Source organism: Nelumbo nucifera, chromosome 3 (genome assembly GCF_055504915.1).
Source record: "Nelumbo nucifera cultivar China Antique chromosome 3, China Antique-T2T, whole genome shotgun sequence".
In the NCBI taxonomy this organism is placed as follows: domain Eukaryota; kingdom Viridiplantae; phylum Streptophyta; class Magnoliopsida; order Proteales; family Nelumbonaceae; genus Nelumbo; species Nelumbo nucifera.
Genome location: NC_142651.1, coordinates 84,746,826 through 84,758,938, shown reverse-complemented (window position 1 = coordinate 84,758,938; position 12,113 = coordinate 84,746,826). Strand labels below are relative to the sequence as shown.

Below are 12,113 nucleotides of genomic sequence, written 5' to 3'. Positions count from 1 at the left end.
GTTCTCTTGGCCTTTTAGGAATGGAAATAGTGTTATCGTGCTCTATATTTGCTAAGAAACCATCCAAATTGATGAGGTATATACCATCCATTAAAATGCAAGAATAATAAAATTTATTTCCAAAATAAACTGAATAACTATTTTTCTTGAAGGTAATCTTCGCTGTCTAAAAAATGACAAAGAAATCAAATTCCTAACTATAGTTGGCACATAAAGTCAATTATTGAGTTCTAAACTTAACCCTGATGCATGGCAATGGAAAGCTACAGTTCCCCACAACTAAAGTAGCAACTCTTAGTCCATTCCCCACTCGTAGGGCCTGCTCAAGGTCCCTTAGCTTTCTACTTCTCTTTAGATACTATATGGACATAAAAATGTGTAAGGTACATGTGGAATCTATAACCCAAGTAGAGGTGGTGGTGATATTAGCCTTCACAATAAGCAATGATAACTTACCTTCTGAAGGCTTGTCCTTGTCTTTTAGACTTGCAAGGTACTCTTTGCAGTTCCTCTTCCAGTGTCCATCCTTGTTACAATGGAAGCACTTTCCCTTGTTATTCTCCATTCACTTTTCGATATGTTACTTACCCGGGTAAATACACTTCCCTGGGTAAGTCCAGGTAAGTGCATTTACCCATGTTCTTTTTATTTCCCATGTAAATAAGGTAATGGCCATCTTAACCATAAAAATTCCATTATTAAAAGGGACATTTTTATCCCATTCAAGTATTGGCAACTTTTCCCTTGATTGAAAAGTTAAACTTTTACGAGTCCCACATAAATCTGAAAAATGAACATGGATATCTTGATCAATGAGAATCAAACTTTTCCCCCTCCAAAAATCAAAAAAAGAACGCCCCCTTAGTGTCTTAAGTTTTTCCCTTTTTCTTCATCCCTCTCCTAGCCTTTGGAACCTACTTCTCTTTGGACTTTCCTTTTGAAGCTGAAGCATTGTCCATGGTTAGGATCATATTCTTTCCATTTGGCTTTTTATGGAGCCCTCTATAGTGACATGTTCAGGATTTTGGCTGGTATACACTCCATCTTGTTCATGTGAAAGTTTATCAATATCAAGACGATAGCCAAGTCGGGGTCCAACACAAATCCTAGTCCTTCAAGCTATTCAATGTGATCTATCATTTTAAGGCAGTAGTCATTTACCAGTTGTCCCTCCGACATTCTCATCCTGAAAAGGTTCTTAGATATCTCATATATATCTAACTGTACGCAACTTCTCTCACCATACAATTATTGTAGGTGTTGGTCCCACTATTCTCATCCTGAAAAGGTTCTTAGAATTTAAAACTATTTTCAAAGATTAAGTTAATCCCACCATTCTAGCAAGTGCAGAATATCACCAAACCCCTCACATAATAGGTTCTTGGGACTCGATGATACCTTACCTCACCATATCTAATATTTCATAGGGTGTCCATGCATTCTCTTGAAGGAGCAACCCATATGTCTATGGCGCTCATACCCACATCAAAGGAAAAGGCATCCACTCTACAATGGTGGAAGACCACATGTGGTCGTTCTTAACATCTCATGCACAACTTAATATTTACGTGGTCTCATCATAATGTGCATCTCATGCAATAACATAAATCATGCATATCTCATATACAATCAAAATAGGATGATCATGGACTTTCAGTTTGATTCAGCTCTAGCAATAGAACTCAATCGTGGTCTAGGGTAATAACAATCAAATTAGAATCATAAAAATTGTCTCAACTCTTTGAGACAAATTGTTGGACTGCTTTAATTTCCTTCCACTTTTCAAATTTCCAAGCTCAAAACCCATCAATTCCTTTGGATGTGTGCAGCTTCCTTGTAGTCCTAAACTTTCCAAGCTCAGAACCCATCAATTCCTTTGGGTCCATGATCATCCTTCCCACAACTAAATAAAATAATCGAAATAAATAGAAGTGAAAAAAAACTGTTATGGCAATTTAGTTAAGAAAAGAAATTATTCATTTACAAATATAGAATGCTCCCACTACAAATGTCATTTCCAAACTGCATATGGGACTCATATCTACAGTCCATGCGACACAGGAATGAATCGACCTAAGGTTTCTCAAACCTCAGGTATTCCTTGTGGCTCCAAGGTATGTGTGTTCATCCCCATGGGGATGTTGTGCACCCCTAGCGTTGTGGAAACCACCCTAGTATGCTACAAAGAATTTATTCTTTCATGGCTTTCACTTTTTCACATCTTCGCATGGTAGGACATTAATATTGAAATAATAAAATCATATTTTCATAAACATAGAATCAATAAAATCTTATTTTCATTGACATAGGGGTGATTGACTTTCATTCACAATTCAAGTTTTGGGAGTACCCTTTCAAGATTTGATATGATCAATCCAAGAGCATCCAATCAGTCCAAGATTTGAGTTCTTATTAAACAAGAAAACTGATTTGAATAAACCACCAAGATAGAATCTGTTCAATTCTTCAAACATTCCATTTGTTCCATAACAAAAAATGGAAACTTTAATCTGCTATATATTTTTGTTTGGGAACAAAACAGAAACAAGAAAACTGTAAAAATCATCTCCTTTAACATTTTGGAAGCAAGGTCCATATATCAAATGAAATCTTGGCATCCAAGAAACACCAAGAACCATCAAGTTGAAATCTTGATGGGGTTTTTCAAGAAACCCTAAATCGCATACAAATATCAAAATTTGGTCTAGTGCTAATGCATGGATGATGGCTCTGATACCATTGAAAGATTCTAGTGGATCCTTATTATCATAATGCAGTGAAAAAAGATTAAAAAATCTTGAATAACCAAGATCATGCCCATGGTGGTGCACAAAACCCTAATTATGTAACAAAACGACATACCTGTCATACAGATTTGATTTAATGTAGCAAATCCTCAGGAAACCCTAAATCGCATACAAATATCAAAATTTGGTCTAGTGCATTAGCATGGATGATGGCTCTGATACCATTGAAAGATTCTAGTGGATCCTTATTATCATAGTGCAGTGAAAAAAGATTAAAAAATCTTGAATAACCAAGATCATGCCCATGGTGGTGCACAAAACCCTAATCTTGAATAACCAAGATTAAAAAATCTTGAATAACCCCTGCCACCATGGATTTTGGGTGAACAGTGATCTCAATTGATTTCCAATCCAAGTCTATAATTACCATGTTGTTTATATAGTTCTACTAGCCAGGGACAAAACATAAAGGCATGTGGGCTCAGTCCAACTAACCTTCCTTGGGCCCCACTTTAGTACCATTGTTGCTTGCCCTGGTTGACTAGTAACCATAAGGTTTCTTATTCACACATCCAGCACCTAATTAGCAACAACCTGCACCAAAGAATTCTTTGGTTTCTTATTATATTGGACACATTTGAAACCTCATCCAAAATAATGTACAGTATTAGTTTCATAGGCTGAAATGAGAGAGAGAAATGAGAGAGATGTGTTCCCCCTCTCATGTCTAACCTGTAGCAACAATTTCAAATAAGTGATACTGTACATTACTGCCTTGTTCATGGTTATGCATACATAAACTTCTCCTTACCCTCCAATGCTTTGTGTATTTGAAACATGAAAAGGGAAGACAAAGTAATTTGATCTTCTATTTTATTCATTGTAGTTTTCCTGAATTGAAGCTTCATTTCTGAAAAGCACAAGTTGCAGGATCCTTGCTGTTGAATAAACAGAGAATATTTGTCTAGTCAGACGGCCCCTTTATGGACAGTCAAAGAGAAAATCAGAAAAGGTGTGTTCCAGTTCCAGACGTCTGTCATTGTCACAAGGCTAGTCAGACTGCCCCTTGATATCACTGAAAGATTTGGATGGTTGTGGACCTTTCCAACATACTGTGAATGTTTCATCAGGTACTTCTTTCAATGGTTTTCGAGCTAAATGACCCTTCAACTGAAAATGTGTCAGAAGAAACAACATTGTGAATATTCAAAATAAAAAGAGGATAACAATTACAACTTAAACCAAGGAATTCCGTGAAGCATCCATCATACCTAAAAATCAAATGGGCTTAAAAAAAAGATCCATCGGAAAGGCAGGGTGGGAACTCATATGTTGTATAACAGTCTTAAATTGATGACCTGAAAGAGCATCTCTTATTAGCATTTTGATGGCATGTTATGATAGAACAGACCAATCTCACTGTGCATTAATAGTTCATATCAACAGAACAAAGTTTTGGAGATTTCAAAACATTACAAAACTTTGGAGGTTTGAAATAGCAGCTCAAACCCCACTTACCTAAGCCTCTCTTCCTTTTGAAAAATATAATCTTGGAGCTTTCTTCCCAAGAAAGTAATGTTTTGATCCATTTTCCTGGATACTTCTCATTGCTGGAAAGTGAAGATAGATTTTCTCCAACCAACAAGCCTTCAGTAAAATGGCTGGTCTAAAAGTACAATAAGCAAATACAACTAAACAGAAAAATGAAAATACCTCAAGAGAGAGAGGGAGAGAGGTTAGCAGCTAACAAAATCAAGAACAATTGTTGTAATTGAGGCCTAATGTGTACTATAACAAATACAACTAAACAGAAAAACAAAAAATAAAAGAAAAGAAGAAACAAAAGAAATTATTTCAAATTGAAAGAGAGGTTGTCTTAGTAAACGAGGCTATATTCTTTAGCAGGAAAAGTGTCTCATTATTTCAGTGTTTGAAAGTCAGAAATGGGTCAGTCAGTGTAGTGCCCCCTTTTTAGATGCCTTCTTGATTGGGAGATTGAAGAATGTGTGAGGTTGTTGGATAGAGTTCAAGGAGTGGAGTAAAATCAAGGAAGACAAGATTGGAGGCGGTGGAAGGAGAGTAAATGGTAGATTAACCATTAAATCTTTCTTTAAAGGTTTACTAAGAAATCAAGCGGGGAGTTCTCAAATAAGAGGCGTTCGGAGTAATTCAGTTCCGCTGAGAGTGGAGGCTTTTGCTTTCCTGGATAGACTTTTTTTTTTTTTTTGATGAGTGCTTGCCTGGATAGACTTCAAGGAGTGGAGTAAAATCAAGGGAGACAAGATGTGAGGTGGTGGAAGGAGAGTAAATATGGTAGATTAACCATTAAATCTTTCTTTAAAGGTTTACTAAGAAATCAAGTGGGGAGTTCTCAAATAAGAGGCATTTGGAGTAATTCAGTTCCACTGAGAGTGGAGGCTTTTGCTTGTTTGGTGGCTTTGGACAGCATCCTAACCCAAGATTATCGATTGAATAGGGGTCTGCCGTTGGTTAATCAATGTTATCTCTGTGAAGCAGATACAGAAAGTGTTGCACCTATGTTTCAGCTGCAGCTACACCAGTTGCATTTGGGCTTTCTTTTTCAAATTGTTTAAGTTGGAAATGTGATCACTTAAACATCCAAGAGAATTTTTTGCATGGTGACCAGTCATCAACAACGATAAGGAGGCAAAGACCTTCAGGAGCTGCGTATCTTTTGCTATTGTTGGGAGGTGTGGAAAGAAAAGGAATAGATAATTATTTCAATGGAAGTAAATTGTATGCATGGATAAGTTCAAGGTTGGTTGATTGGGTCTCTGTCTTCAAAACTTTTAGGGGATTAGAAGAGACGATTTGGGGATAACTTTTGGTGTGTACCCTTAAGATGTATTGAACTATATTTTAGACTAGGGGTGGCCACGAGCCGAGCTTCTCACAAGCTATTCGAGCTCGGCTCGTGAAAAGCTCGGCTTGGCTCTATTTAAATCGAGCTTCGAACCGAGCTCGAATCTAATACATAGGCTCATTTGCTAATTGAGTCAAGCTCGAGCCCAATGAAGCTCAGCTCGTGAGCCTCACGAGCCAAGTATAATAAATAAATAATTTTTTATTATGTATATGCAACATACATACATGCATACATACATACATATACATATAGATATATAAATATATAATAAATAATTTTTATAATATATAATAGTATTTTTATTTTTTAGAAAAACTTGGCTTATAGTCGAGCTTGAACTTGCGAAATTTGAACCGAGTTGAGCTCGAGCTCAAGTCTCTAGCTCCAATCGAGCTTGAGCTCGAGCCTAAAGACAATTTCAGCGAGCCAAGCTCAAATAGCCAAGTATTTGGCTCGACTAGGCTCGAATCCACCCCTATTTTAGTCTTTGTCTTGCTTTGCTTCTGTTTTGCATGTATTGGGTGATGTCTTGTCACCAACACTTTATGTACTGTTGTTTTTCTTTTAATGAAAAATTCTTTTATATTCACCTTCATGTGAAGGATTGTTGTGGCATTGTTTTCCACTTGTTATATGAAGGATTTTTCTAAAAGGAGCAAGATGTTGTGGAATCTTACCCCTTTGGCGATCTACTGGTGCATTTTGAAAGAAGGATCGGGCGCTTATTTAAGGATTTTTCTCATCCTGTTGAGAAAGTGTGTGCAATGTTCAAAAGAACTTAAGAACTTTGTTCAGTTGGGTTTCTGTTAGCAATCTTTTCAAGGGTGTGAGTTTTGGGGAAGCCTGTGATAAGTGGGAGAGAATTCTGTGGAGCAATGATGTTATGAGTTGATATTCTTTTTGTAGTTTTTTCTTTCTCTTGTAGCTGGTGAGGAAATCTCTCCCCCTCCAACATTTTCTCTCTTTTTTTAATGAAATTTCATCACTTCTCAAAAAACAAAAATAGATCTAGAGGATTTGGTAACATGGGTTAGAATTAGAAACTGGAATGTAGTAGAATTGTAGAAATACCACGATGATAAAAGAAATTTTATGAATATAAAGGGTAGCAAATAACAAACCAGGTGTTGTAGGTTTCTGAAAATCCGTGTAGTCAATCTTCAATCTTCCAACTTTTTCATCCCACTTATTTCTTCAATTCTATTGACTAATGATCCCTCACCTTGATACATCATCAGCAGTTAGAGGAAGTTCTTGGAATGGAGTCACCATCTTGAAGTTAGGTTGGGTTAGGGTAATATATGCCCTAACTAGGGATGGCCATGAGCCGAGCTGTTCATGAGCTGTTAGAGATCAGCTCAGCTTGGTCTAAACCAAGCTTCAAGCCTAATATATGGGCTCGTTTGCTATTCGAGCCGAGCTTGCACTTAATAAAGCTCATATCGTGAGGCTCATGAGCCTAATTGAGTATATATGTACATAAGGTGTCACCTCGGCTCGACACCTCGGCTACTGAGGGAGACCTTGGCTCAGCACTTCAGGAGTTGAGGGAAACCTCGGCAACTGAAGGAGACCTCGGCTGTTAGGGAGACCTGCAATCAAAAGCTCGGAAGTTCGAAGTGAATGTTAGGGAAGATCCATGAATTCCCTACATATAACTTATGGGTTTATCGTGATCATCCAAGTGCATGTACAATTGTCTAGGTATCAGAGCTGATAGACAATGATTTTTTTTGTGATTTCTTTTGAAGGGCTACACAGCAGGGGATAGACCATCCCCCAATCCAGGTGTAGGCGAGATTCAATCCCAAGTCTCTGCTACGGCCAGCAAGAGACCTTACCAACTAGTTGATAGACAATGATATTAAGAGCAGCAAGTGCAATTTTTCAAAATTTCTCGTTCCATAGCATTGTCTCATGCAAATTCAAAATATTTTCATCCCACAACAAGCAAAGGAGGTTCAACTTTGCTGGAGCTATGAGAAGATGGGTTCCTTCTTGGTCCAAACAGCATATCATCTCACGAAAGTGCAAAACAGGGGAACTTATATTACTAATATAATTCATGTTAGCAATCAAGGGCGCAAGACAATGTAGATCAAAAAGGACCCTGCCAAGTTCACATATATGATAAATCATTTGCTTAGAAGAGAGAAACCTACGAAGAAAAGCAGTGGGTCAATCTATTTGAGCAAAGAGTCAATCCCCCTTATACTGTATCAAATTGGAAATTGCAGATACAATTGAAAGCTAACAGTCTACATTCCACAACGCACCAGTTTCCTCAAGGCCAGTGACTTCCCATTGGTAATCGGTTAGGAACTCCATGAAGTTCTTGCTCAATTTCAAAACTGTAATCACACTGAGAATATGAGAACCTTGCTTGACAAATATACAGAACAAAGCAATCTTTTGCATACAATTCCTGTGAACTTTGTCTTGTCTTTACGTTTGCTAGGCAAACTTTTGGGTGGAGTGGGGAAGATGACGACAGGATTGAATCCCAGTTCGGTGGTAACTACATTTTTGATAATCTTCAGCAATAAATACATCAACTGATTCAATAAGCTGCACCAGCTTGTACCTTCATGAGCTTTGGCTGTCTCTGGATGAGATATCACAGTTTGTATAACATTGGCAATGCATGGTCAGATATTCACACAAACAATATATGAAAGATATAAAGCGACATAGAGTAGAAAAGAGGAACTAAAAGCTGATCATTATCAGCCAAACTTTAGGCCTCAGACTCAGCATCATGCATAACCAACTAGAAAGCTCTGAGCTACAACAGTATCTGAGTGCCTACTGCCTAACTCTTTTTCATCCAAAGACACTACATAGGACTTTTTTCTCCTTGTCATTTGTTTGTCTCCATGGCCTTCAATCTCTATGCATTTAACCCTCTATTCTTGCTCATTAAAGGCGAGGTTGTAAGAAAAGCACAATGGTGTTGAATGCAATTTCAGTGAAGCACAAAAAGGGGAATGTTATCAAACTGAGATCTGTTGGGAATTGAATATCTTAAGCAAAATTGTAAAATGAACACACTAAAACTTCTTCAGTTGTCCATTTCTTCAGATCGATTGATTAGTTCCAAGCAGTCCATCTCACCTTCATATATCTTCATTAGTTGTGGAATTTCCTTCTGGTATCTAATCACAAACTTTTCCATGAAACCTCTAGTACTTAACCTGAGAGCTTGAACCACGTTGATATCCTTGTTGATAAGTCCCTTTGATAGCAATACTTGTATTACTGAATACCATGGAATTATCCTCTTCTCTAAACTAAAACAGATAAGTATTGGGTTGTTGGCAATAAATGACGGTTCCAAGCCCATTTTGTTCATCAGAAAATCCATCCCTCTTAGTATCTTCTTCTCCGACAGCACCAGACAAAATGGATGCTTTTTTATCATTGAGATTATCTCCCTCTCAGAACAACCAAATTTCTTAAAGATATCCAACTTTCTTTCAATCGTTGATTTTTTGTTTAATGTTATTATAGAAACTGTTCGAGCAAAAACTGATTTTGAAGGGTCGAATCCGAGATCCTTAATTTCTTTGACACTCTTATTGAACAGATCAGGTGGACGAGTAAGTGACTGAGGCTGAGACCTTATAACGCTCAAGATGAATCGTTCAGGCACACCATAATCACGAAGAGTCGCGATGTTGTGGTCCATATGCTTCCAGTGGCAGGATCTAAAAGCCCACTTCAAGCGTTTGAGAACAGTGACGACATTGTCGTTTGTATGAACTATGCCCTTAAGATACTCAAAAGAAGGCATAATTTGGTTTTTTAAGCTAAACGTCAATATACTCGAGTCGGAACAGATTATCTTTGCAAGGTCAGGTGGAGAAAATCCTACAGAATACAAAAACGCAAATTTGGGCTTAAGGATTTTCTCAAGATCAAGAATGAGAAGCATCGGCCGATTTCTGATGATTCTAGAGATTTGGGTATCGGTAAACTCGTAGCTTCTAAGGAAGGAAAGGACTGAGTCTGGTTTGTCCGAGGATTCAAACTGGACCCACTTGGATGCAGATACAGCGGCTTCCTTTGACAACCCACATGAGTTTATGAGGTAGGATACTGTGAAAGAGCGTCCATCTATTGAGGTTGAGAAGCGTTTCAGAAAAGGATTTTGGATAAAATCGAGATGGATGTGATTGGTAAAATCTCCAGCACTCCTAACCTGGTTTAGCCTTCTGGCGCAAAGAAGAAGAAACATTCTTGAGGGAGAAACGAGGGGTTTTGATGAAAACTTACCTCTGTCAACGGAAGAGTGTGATAGCAATCTCCAATCGTTCCTGAGTTTTGAACTCCACTCTGCTGAATGGAAGAAAAAAAATTAGGTTGAGGTTGGAAGGAGTACAAATACAGTATATTTTGTATTATTTTATAGTAAAGTTTTTAAATTACCCCTTACTATTTAGTTAATTGACTAAATGTATCCTAACACTATTCTTGCTGTTTCTCGCAATTGATTAAATACTTTTTTTTACCGTTAGCTCCCGTAAACTATCTTGTTGAAGAAGCAAAGAACGAGTGAACCGAATAGGGGCGGTGGCAACCCCCTTTGAACCCATTTCTCTTTCTCTATCTTCTTCCTCTGGGCGACGGCGACGGCGACGGCAGTGGAAACCCCCTGTGAAACCCCTCTCTCTTTCTCTCTCTTCTTCCTCTGGGCGACGGCGACGGCAGCAGCAACCCCTGTGAAACCCCTCTCTCTTCTTCCTCTAGGCAGCGGCACTCCATGTTCAGATCTGCTGCTGCAACAGAGGTGAACCAGAGGCGACGAGCGGCGGTGAACAAGAGGTTCAAAATTAACTTGCTTTCAACTTTGTCTCGTAACCGCTGAGGCGGTTCAAAACCTTGTTTTCTCTCGTCTTCGCGCTTCTGTCTCTCATCTTCGTATTTATTGGCTTCAAAATTTGTGGTTGAATTCAAAAGGGGCGAGACAGATTTCGATAACAACACATCTGTATTGAGCTGGATTTTGATTTCTTTTGAATTTGGGTCTGCTTACTACTCTGCTAAGGCCTTGCTATCAGAGGTCTTCGGAGATCAAATTCAGGCAGATTAATGTCATTTGGCTTTGCTAATACCGTAGCAATCAGTCTCGACAGTGGTTCTTATATTCCATTTGGACTTGTTCTACCATGACATTTCTGTGATTTGATCGTCCTAATTGGACATGAATTTGCCAAGCTAAATTCCTGTGGATGATTCTTGTGATAGTCGTTTCCTCGTTTTCTTCTTTAATCTGAAACCACCTCATTTCCTCTGCTTAGCTCTTGAAGTTCAATTACTTCATAGTTTGGTTTTGTCATTTGAAGGTTTGATTTGGACGCCGTTATTACGGAAGATAGTGAGATTTGCTTTTGCTTGTTCTGTTTCTCCTGTACATTTTATGAGGAACAGTTCTTCTGAGTTCTGACCTCTTTTCAAAAGCTCCATTGAACTTAAACAGAGGAGGTCTGGCTGGAAACCTCTAGTTTTCCATTCCAAAATTTTTAGTTTTTACAAGGTCTTGGAGAAAGTTCAATCCGCTGAGCATTTTAGGGAAAAGTTCAATCTCTCTAACAACTCTTCTCTCTATTCTCTCTCTTCCTTTCTCTCCTTCCACTTCTTTTTCTTCTTAAAAAAAAGAAAAAGAAGGGGAGAGAGACCAGAGGCGGAGGGGGAAGTCTGAGAGAGAAGCAGAGGTGGAAGGGGTGATCTAAGAATGAAGAGAGAGAGAGTGGGGGGGTTCATGCGACGAGGGGTAATATTAGGTTTTGAAAAAATTTTATAAGTCACGTGGGATTACATGCAAGATCGGAGAATTTACCTAAACCACAAGGGTAGTATAAGAAATTTACCCTATTTTATATACATTTGTACTTTACAATTTACATATTTTCATTTGTACTCTTTCTAAACCCTCGTACATCATGATAAACCAATGTTTTACAAACCGACCCGGAGGCCGAACTGTTTTTGCCTCCGGGTTGCGAGTCACTGGTTGGACCGTCCAAATTAAGTACATATTTATTAATGTATAATTATATTTTAGATATATTATATGTGTTATTTTATATTTAATTTATGTTTTTAATTCACTTTTTTATTTTTATAAAATATTAAAAATTGTGATTTGAGGGCAAAAAAGGGATTTTTTTCACAAAAATAATGGGGCAAGGGATGCATAGATCTTGAAAAGTTATCTAAAATAAAAAAAAAAAAAGATTCCAATTGGATATCGGAGTGCAAAGTCATGGCCTCCGAAAGTTTGTATGCATTGAGTGTGCAACCCACGACCCAATGACCGAGTCGAACGTGTCAACGGTTGAACCAACTAGGTCGAACGATTTTGACCAAGTCAATGGTTTTTGATCGATTGATGGGTTTTAACAGAACCAAACCCGGAATCCTGGCCAGGTGATGGTTCGAAAGGTTCAACCGATTGGGTCAACGATAGGTTAAAAACA

The 12,113-nt window shown here is 38.0% G+C and overlaps 1 protein-coding gene across 3 annotated transcripts; it reads right to left on the bottom strand.

The window, feature by feature from the left end:
- Positions 1-1,548: 1,548 nt before the first annotated feature.
- Positions 1,549-10,014, bottom strand: LOC104585952 (uncharacterized). Of its 3 annotated transcripts, XR_016084417.1 has the most exons (6): positions 9,910-9,991; positions 4,266-7,226; positions 4,019-4,105; positions 3,559-3,917; positions 3,243-3,341; positions 1,549-1,903 (listed from the first exon to the last, which is right to left on the bottom strand). XR_016084417.1 is itself a non-coding variant. In XM_088901929.1 (4 exons), exon 1 carries the CDS (start codon positions 9,869-9,871, stop codon positions 8,696-8,698), a length of 1,176 nt encoding a protein of 391 aa, XP_088758055.1. In that variant the 5' UTR covers positions 9,872-10,014; the 3' UTR covers positions 3,593-3,917; positions 4,019-4,105; positions 4,266-7,226; positions 7,911-8,695. The 3 variants fall into 3 exon arrangements, 2 of the variants coding, with proteins under 2 accessions (XP_010241312.1, XP_088758055.1); XM_088901929.1 differs by lacking the exons at positions 1,549-1,903; positions 3,243-3,341 and having other exon boundaries at positions 3,593-3,917; positions 7,911-10,014; XM_010243010.2 differs by lacking the exons at positions 1,549-1,903; positions 3,243-3,341; positions 4,266-7,226 and having other exon boundaries at positions 3,393-3,917; positions 7,911-10,014.
- Positions 10,015-12,113: the final 2,099 nt, after the last annotated feature.